The 8,486-nt window shown below is 39.3% G+C and overlaps 1 protein-coding gene across 1 annotated transcript; it reads right to left on the bottom strand.

Annotated features, from left to right (window-relative positions):
• Nucleotides 1-4,598: 4,598 nt before the first annotated feature.
• Nucleotides 4,599-5,552, bottom strand: LOC107523824 (olfactory receptor-like protein OLF3). Its single transcript, XM_016195512.2, has one exon. The coding sequence runs from the start codon at nucleotides 5,550-5,552 to the stop codon at nucleotides 4,599-4,601; it is 954 nt and encodes a 317-aa protein (XP_016050998.2).
• Nucleotides 5,553-8,486: the final 2,934 nt, after the last annotated feature.

Here is an 8,486-nt window from a genome sequence, read left to right on the forward strand (position 1 = left end):
AAATAATTAATTGGAATTAACTCAGTGCAGTGATTGCTGATTAGCCCTTCCCTTTCCTTTTATCCCCATCTGAAATACTTGACCATGTCCCTCTCCACTCAGGAAACTGTCTTCCCTCATCCTTGCACTGCCTCCTCCACTGTGACTCACATGGCAGAAGGCAATACGCTAGTCTGCTCAGTACCGTCCCCAAGCTCTCTAATGTTTCACAGAGTTCAAGTGCTCTAGAATTCTCTCCGGAAATCTTAGTAATCCTGTTTGCCTTTATTCAAGTCACAAGTGATTTCCAAAAGCCTCATGGACTCAACAAAGCCCACTCTCAGTTTTCCGCATATTGTCCCTCTAATTACTCTGCCTTGTGGGTAAAGAAAGCGAAACCCATGCACAGGAGTCCCGAGGAGATATTATCTGCTGGCCATCTGTGATCTGGCAGTGCCAATGAATAGTGATGAGAACAGACTTTGTATTGAGGGTATTCATGATAGTAAGGGCCACTGACTGCAGATAAAGAAGCTGCCAGAGGTGGATTAGCCAGCAGAAAAAGGTCCATGGGCATCTGCATGTGACAATCCTTCCTTTACCTATGAATAAATTAAGCTTGATAAACAATTCTCACTTCAAGAGATAACTTATGTATACACAAGGAGAGACAGTAAAAGTACAGAATGTTCTTTAATTCTTTAGAATTTTCTCTAGAGCCTCAAAAGGTTAGCAAGTCACTATGCAGTATTTCTATCAAAGAAATAGGAAACCTACCTTTGGTCCCTAATGAAAAACGAATACTTGAAATACAAAAGTATCGCCATTAGAGATCTCCGGTACAAGAGTGAAACAAGTAACCACAAAGGGGGGAAATCTGTGCCTCGGACCCATCCGTGGAACTTGACCTCCTTCGGCTAATCCTTTCTGAGCTAGTCCGAGGAAGGGGAAAGGGGTAGTCTCCAATTTGGCTATAATATCCGAAATAGTTTATGTAAAGGAGCTTCACAGCAGAAGGTTAAAAGGAAAAAAAAAAGTGCAGGAGATAACAGATGATTATTTAATATAGTCTCAGGTACCAAATAAGATGGCTTTGTTGAAAAGTCTGACTGATGTTGATCTCAGAGTTCTAAGTCTTTCACTTCTTAAAAACTAATAATTAGTTAAGGGTGTGACAAAGATAATGTAATCCTGATCTTTGTCAGTAATTTTCCTTAAAAGTCCACAAAGATATTGTTCAACTCTCATTACCTAGTTTCTTCTTCTGGGTCAAGGAAACATAATTTCAAGTCTGTCCTAATTCATTGGAAGCAGGAAAGTTGGGAGGATAATAAATAAGGATGCAACACCAATAGTAAAATGAATGATTGAGTTTAGAAGTAAAATAAAATGTTCAAAACATTTTTTGAAAATTTGTTATATAAATAGAAGTTAAAATGGACTTTCAAAGGTAAGGTGAAGGTGTTGTAACTGACAATAACAGTAAAGACAAACAGCATTCCTGTACCCCCTTTTCTTCCTGGAATTGTGAGTAAAGCTTCCTAAAGTTAAAGATCACACATGTTCTTTAAAAAAAAAAAAAAAAAAAAGCCATCTGGAAACCTTAAGATTTCCCCAGAACGTCCATTGGCAGAGTTGCTCTCCCCACTCCATCCCTGCTTCCTTATGGATACCTATACCGCTGGGCAGTATCACTGCACAAAGAGCTAGTCAGCACAAATCTGCCCTCTGGGTCCAGATTCCCAGCGCGCAGGTTCTGATGGGCACAGTGCAGTGCAGGGAGCGTGACCTGTAGTAGCTAAGCCCAGCGATTCCTACGGATGCAAAGACCTGTGCTAGGTGCTCCATTTCTCAGAGGTGTCCGCAAGAACTTTCTCCTCAGTTTGGCTGCCCCAAATGGGACATTTATCTCTTCAGTAACCAAATTCAATACAACTGTCACAGGAGACTAGGGAGGAGCTGTGTGTGAGGAAACCCTGGTTTCCTGACTCGTGGTCCAAGAACCCACTGGAGATCCTCTGTGCATGACCGCCTTACCTTCAGGACAGGGGCCAGCACTGCTGCAGGAAGAGCAGGGCTGAGCAAGATGGGATTTGGAAGAAGTCACTTTTTTTTCCCTCAGAGATAAAATCTCTGCAGACCAATTACGGTGTGCTTGTTAGACTTCCATTACTCCTCTGGATGGTGATTCCCTCTCCTTTTCATTGTAAATCCTCTTCATTTAATCCTCGCCTGCACTTAAGAGAATTTAGCTTTTCCTGACCCCGGAACAAAGTCCCCATAATCCCTGGAGACATTCTCCTAGGTATTTGTTGAACTTTCACTTGGAGAAAGTTGTAACTTGCCAGTGACTTTCTGCCCATGTACTCATCATTGGCATTATTCGACCCAAAGTCCCCAATTATTCATGGACCACACATGAGACCTTCAGACAATATTTTCTGTAACATGATTCTGAAATCGTACATGAGCTTTCTCTCCTCCCCTCTGTTAGGAGGCTCCTCTTAAATGGGTTTTGTCAAATTATTTCACTACTTTTGTACCTAAATGTCTGCCCTCGTATTCTGCAAGTTCTACAGAAATTTATTACCCACTCTAAGCATCTCAAATTACATATCCACTCTACTGACATTTAGGTTGTTTCTGGTTTGTAGCTATTGCCAACAACACTGCTACAAACATTCATATGCGGGTGCACGCACACACACACACACACACACACACACACACCACCCACTCAGTCATCTTTTGTCCCATATATGTATTCATTTCCATTGTTCAGTAGTAGCATTGGCCTATCACAGACTATGTGCATGTCCAGTTTTAGCTAACATTGTCAGTTTTGTGAAAACAGTTGTACCAATTCTACTCCCACCAACTCTGTATGAGAATCTATTTGCTCTAAGCTTTCTCTGTCCTAGGATTGTAAACTCTTTTCGTTTTAGTCATTGTGATGGGTTTATATAGTGGTATCCCACTGTTGTTATACTTTATACTTCTCTGGTGATTAATGAGGTTGTGCATATTTTAAAATATTTACTGGTCATTTGGATATTCCATTTTCCAAGGTGTTTAATCCTTTGCTTATTTTTCTATTGGGTTGTATCTCTTTTTCTTACTGACTTTAGTTATTTTTATACTTGAATATGGGTCATTTGTCATTTATATGTATCACAAATATTTTTTACTGCACTGTGGCTTAACTTTTCACTCTCTAAATGGTGCCTCTGATGAAGAAATGTTTTTAATTTTGATGTACTTCTCCATATCAGTTGTTTTCCATATAGTTATTGCTCTTTTGAGTCTAGAGAAATCTTTGTCTACCCAAATCATGAAGTTATTATTCATGTTATCTTCTGGAAGCTTTAATATTTTTTTTTTGCATTTAAATCAACAATGTATCTGGAATAAATGAGAAAGGAACCCATATTTACTTTTTCTATGTGAATATCTAACTTTATTGAGACCTTTCTTTTTTCACTATTCTTCCGTGTTGCCATAAATCAAATTTCAATTTATATTTGTAGGTTTGTTTTGAAATTCTTATTTCTAACCCATTAGTTTATTTAACTGTTGTTATAAAATACAGCACTGTCTTACTGTAGTTTTATAAAAACCTTGTTTTATCATGTAAGTCCTCCAACTTAACTGTATAATCTCAGATTGTTTGGGCCCCTGGCCATTTAAATTTTTAATTATTCTAAAATTAGCTCAAACATTTTCACCTGCACATAGACTGACCTCTCCTAACCCAAATCCATATTAAAGCTGAAGAAAATTGCTTTCTTTGATTAATTATGCCTTTAATATATTGTGTATTTCTCATTGTTTAATTGCTTATTATTTCCAGTTTCAGAGAATAGCTCTGCTGAATTTTCAGAAATTAGACAGTTTTACCCTAAGAATAGGGTGCCATGTATATGTAATAATTTTGTTGTCAAATTATTCATGCCCTATTTAACAGTAACTGAATTACAGATTTTTGTTAGCCAATAATGTCACCGTATACAAACGACCCTTGGTTATATCCTTATCAGAGTAAATTAGTTGATGTTTCTCCAGTGAATTAATTCCATTACTCAGAGTTTATATGTTCACATGTAGTAGGTCCTACACAAAAACATGTTAATCAACTTTGATAGCAACACTCTCATAGAGCTACTGGACATGGCTACGCCACACATTATTTTAAATGAATCTTCATATGTGAAAATCGTGTTCCCAACAGAAACATGAGAACCTTGTACAAGATTTGTATGAACAAGATCCAGTGGTGGAAATTAAGATCCATGACTAGGTCCATGATTATAAACAATGTGACAAATCAAAATAGTAAAGGGTATTTTCTTCAATCACTCTCAGGTCATGAGCAAAGATTAAATAAGGGTACACTCGATTGCAGCAGTGCTTAACTCCACTGAATATACTGCTGTGACATAAAAATGCCCCCACATCTCACACGGCTATCTAAAGAGTCTCCTACCCCACATCACCAGTATACCTTCATCAGCTTCTTCCTGGTCACCACAGCAATGCAGCTGATGCCTGTCATATCTGAGTTAAGTGGCAGAACACACAGGCAAAGTTCTTTTCTCTTTCTAAGTGATGCTCACAATTCATCAAGTTGCCAGTTTTGACGATAATCCAGATAGTTGCCCTGATAGTTTCTGCCAGGCCCCCTTCACCTCCTTATTCCTTAGGCTATAAATCATGGGGTTCAGCATGGGTGTCAAAATGGCATAAAAGAGAGAGATCAACTTCTCCTGAAGGGCTGAGGGGCCAGAGTGGGGCTGGATGTAAGTGAAGATGGCCATGCCATAGCACAGGACAACCACTGTGAGGTGAGAGGCACAGGTGTGGAAGGCTTTCTTTCTTCCCTCTGTGGACCTGATCTTTAGGATGGTGGAGATGATCCTGATGTAGGACAACAGAACCAGGAAGAATGGTGACATCAGCAGGACAATACTAGAAACCATGACTGTGATCTCACTGGAAGAGGTGTCCACACAGGCCAGTCTGACCACAGCTAGGATTTCACAGGATATGTGATCAATAAACTTGTTGGAGCACATGGGCAGCTGGAAGGTGATGGCAGTATGCACAAGAGAGTTGACAGAGCCACTGACCCAGGATGTGATGGCCAGCTTAGTACAGAGCCCTCCATGCATGATGACCAAGTAGCGCAAGGGATCACACACAGCCACATAGCGGTCATAGGCCATCACTGCCAGTAGAACAAACTCAATCCCACCCAACCCCAGGGAGAAAAATAACTGGGCCGCACAGCTCTCGAGTGGGATTGCTTTGTGTTCTGCAAGGAAGTGAACCAGCATCTGAGGGACAATGGTTGTGGCATAAGAGACATCAACAAGGGAGAGGTTGGTGAGAAAGAAATACATGGGGGTGTGGAGTCGGCTGTCCAATCTGATCAGAAGAACAATGAGGAAGTTCCCCAGCACTGTCACCATGTATGTGACGGAGAAGAGGACAAAGAGAGAGGCCTGAGTGTCCCAGTCACTGGACAGGCCAAGAAGAATAAACTCTCTCACCCACGTCTGGTTATCTGTTCCCATTAAAAAATGTGAGGGTTATTAATCTGCAGAGAACCAGAAATAACAGCAGCTGTTAAATCAGAGAACCATAAGAATAACTTTTCAGCAACACAAACTATATACAGGTGTCCAGCCTTAGCCAGATGTTTCAGATTATTTATGGGCCATCATGACAGGCTTTATCCTGATATGCATCACATCTTTTCTTCATCAGAGACAGGCCAGTGCCTTGATAAGGACATGAGGTGGCCTCAGGGAGACCCAGCTAGAGCCCGGATACAATGCAGTGCACCTTTCAGAGCTCTGCATCTTTACCAACTTACCTTCAAGGTGAGGAGAGCTTGGTAGGTGACGATGGTGAGTAAAGTGAAGAAACAGTGAAGAAAACTCTGGTTGGAATGTATGTTTTTTAAGCTACCTTAAATATGTCAACTGGACCTATCACAATGAAATGAATAAATCTATTACAAAAGGAAAGATTGAGAAGAGGGAAGGCCTCGTGAAAAGATCTGGAACCAGAGAACCTAGGATTGAAACCTGATTTTATTTAGCAGATATGTGACTTTGGTTTAGCAAAAAACTTTATATGGGAAAAAGGATAATATTTTACAACTCACAGGTACATTTAAGCTCAAATGTAGAAAACGTATGAGGAACGTACTTGTGAACTGTTCCTGGTAGTAGTACAGAGTAGGATGAGTCTTAGTGCTAACATGATCTCTGCCTTGGGGTAGATAAGGTGGCAAATGTGATTCTTCTCTCAGATATTTTCCACAAAGTCAGACATAAATGAAATGTGAGGCAACCTTTGATGAATCTGTTGCTTAAGAATGGATGGGACACTCTGAGGATTGTTGGTCCTCATGGTGTTTTTCATAGCTTTGATCTCTTCATGTTTTAGTGGGATGAAAAGGGGAGGGATATTTTAATTCTACCTTGTTCTGTTCATTTTTATCTGTTTTTACTAATCCTATTAATATTTACCCTTTGGAAATGGGCTCAAAAGAAAGCAAAGAACAGTCAATACAAGAGAGAAAGGAAAAGCAAATGTTTAGGAATTCCTTTTCATTGTCCAAGGCAGAGGAAAGGGTGTAAATTCATGAGGATGTACATTAGAATAAAGTTTCCCTTTTGTTTGCTTTTGTTTGGGGAGTGCTTTTTAGTAGCTCTAATATGTTATAATAACAATTTGAACATTAAACAGAAATGGCTTAAATTTTAAAATATATTTGAGAAGCATCAACTCAATCTTATTTCTTCATGCTTGCCTATTCACTCACTTTCCTTTTCTTGCCAAGTAAAAAATAGGGGGAAGGAGAGAGATAAAGGCAGCAGGAGGGACTGAGGGAAGGACAGAGCTGCTTTTCTCATTCCAGAACCATATAGGGGTCAGTTTAGGGCCTCTGAGCAGAAAGGGTAAGACCATCTATGTTTAACTCTCTTACCTCTTAAAAGACAAAACAAAGAAAGTAGTTCCAGAAATGCCTTTCCTATTCATGATTAGACACATACCTTTTTATAAACCTCTTTTCTAATGTCTTCCTCAAAGCCTGATCTCTCAACAGTTCCTCCTTTCCTGCTGTATCCTAATAATTCCATCACTACCCCTCAATTTGCTTTTCTTTAATCATGATCAGTCTGAGAAAACATCTACTTGCCTTGAAACTTGTGAACAATCACCACAGAGGGAAGGAGGGCAGGAAGAGGCTGAACAAAGAACTTATAAGCATATATGCACAGCCCATGTACACAGAAAATGGACAGGGGAAGAACTGGGGAGGAGTGGAACATAAGGGAGGAGGATAAAGGGGAGAATGTATTACATTTGTAATACTTTCAACAATAAAATAATTTTTTTAAAAAAAGTCAGTCCTGTTTAGCTCTTCCTCCTATTTAAGTTTGTGTTCTTGGCTCAATATTTGTTACAACTCAGGCTACTACACTTTTTTTCCAGGTACCTAATGCTCCTTTAACAGACAATCAAATCTGAGAAAGGATGTCAATTAGACAGCCAAATAGGAAATTCCTGACTTCCTCTCCTAAACACAAATCAACTCCCTCTGAGAGAAACCTAGAAACTAGTAGATAGACTCTTACACATTAGATGTTGAGAAAATACCCACATCAGAACAGGTAGAACAAGGCAAGAATGCCCATGCTTACTAACTGCCTCTATTCAATAGAGTACTGGAAGCATTACCAAGAGCAATCGGACAGGAGAAAGAGGCATCCTAATCAGAAAGGAAGAAGTAAACTTATCTGTTTGCAGATGACACAATCCTATCTGTAGAAAATCCTAAAGAGTTCATCAAAACAGAACTAAAAATGAATTCAATAAAGTTGCAGGATGAATGTCAATATACAAAAATCACTGGCATTTTTTTATACAACAACCTATCCAAAACGGAACTCAAAAAAGCAATCCTATTTATGATAATATCAAAAAGAATAAAATACTTAGGAATAAATTTAACTTGGAGAGGAACAATCTGCCCACTGAAAACTATAAAGTACTGGTAAAAGAAATTTAAAAAGATACAAATAAATGGAAAGATATCCCACAGGCATGTTTTGGAAGACTACTACTAAAATGTCCATACTGCCCTAAGTGATACACAGATCCAATGTAATCCCTGTCAAAATTAAAATGGTATACTTCACAGAAATAGAAAAATTATTCTAAAATTCATACAGTCCATAGAAGACACTAAATAGCAATGTTGAGAAAGAAGGACATACTTCATGGTACTACTTAAGTTCCAAAATGAGTTCCCACCAATTCTCAGGATTTTCTCCACAGACTTAGAACAGTCCTCACAAAAAGGTTTGGGGAAGGGTGGAAAACCAGACAAGCATCCTTCATGGTCCAGGTCCAGTGAGAACAGCCACAGCCTCTGAGTAAGCAGGAGGCACACTCCCACCGCCAAGCCTGTCTCCCTTTTGGAACAAAAGCCT

Source organism: Miniopterus natalensis, chromosome 10 (genome assembly GCF_054644295.1).
Source record: "Miniopterus natalensis isolate mMinNat1 chromosome 10, mMinNat1.hap1, whole genome shotgun sequence".
NCBI lineage: Eukaryota > Metazoa > Chordata > Mammalia > Chiroptera > Miniopteridae > Miniopterus > Miniopterus natalensis.

What these genes read in the sequence shown, in the direction of transcription:
- LOC107523824 (XM_016195512.2), bottom strand. Translation starts at nt 5,552, where the DNA reads ATGGGAACAGATAACCAGACGTGGGTGAGAGAGTTTATTCTTCTTGGC.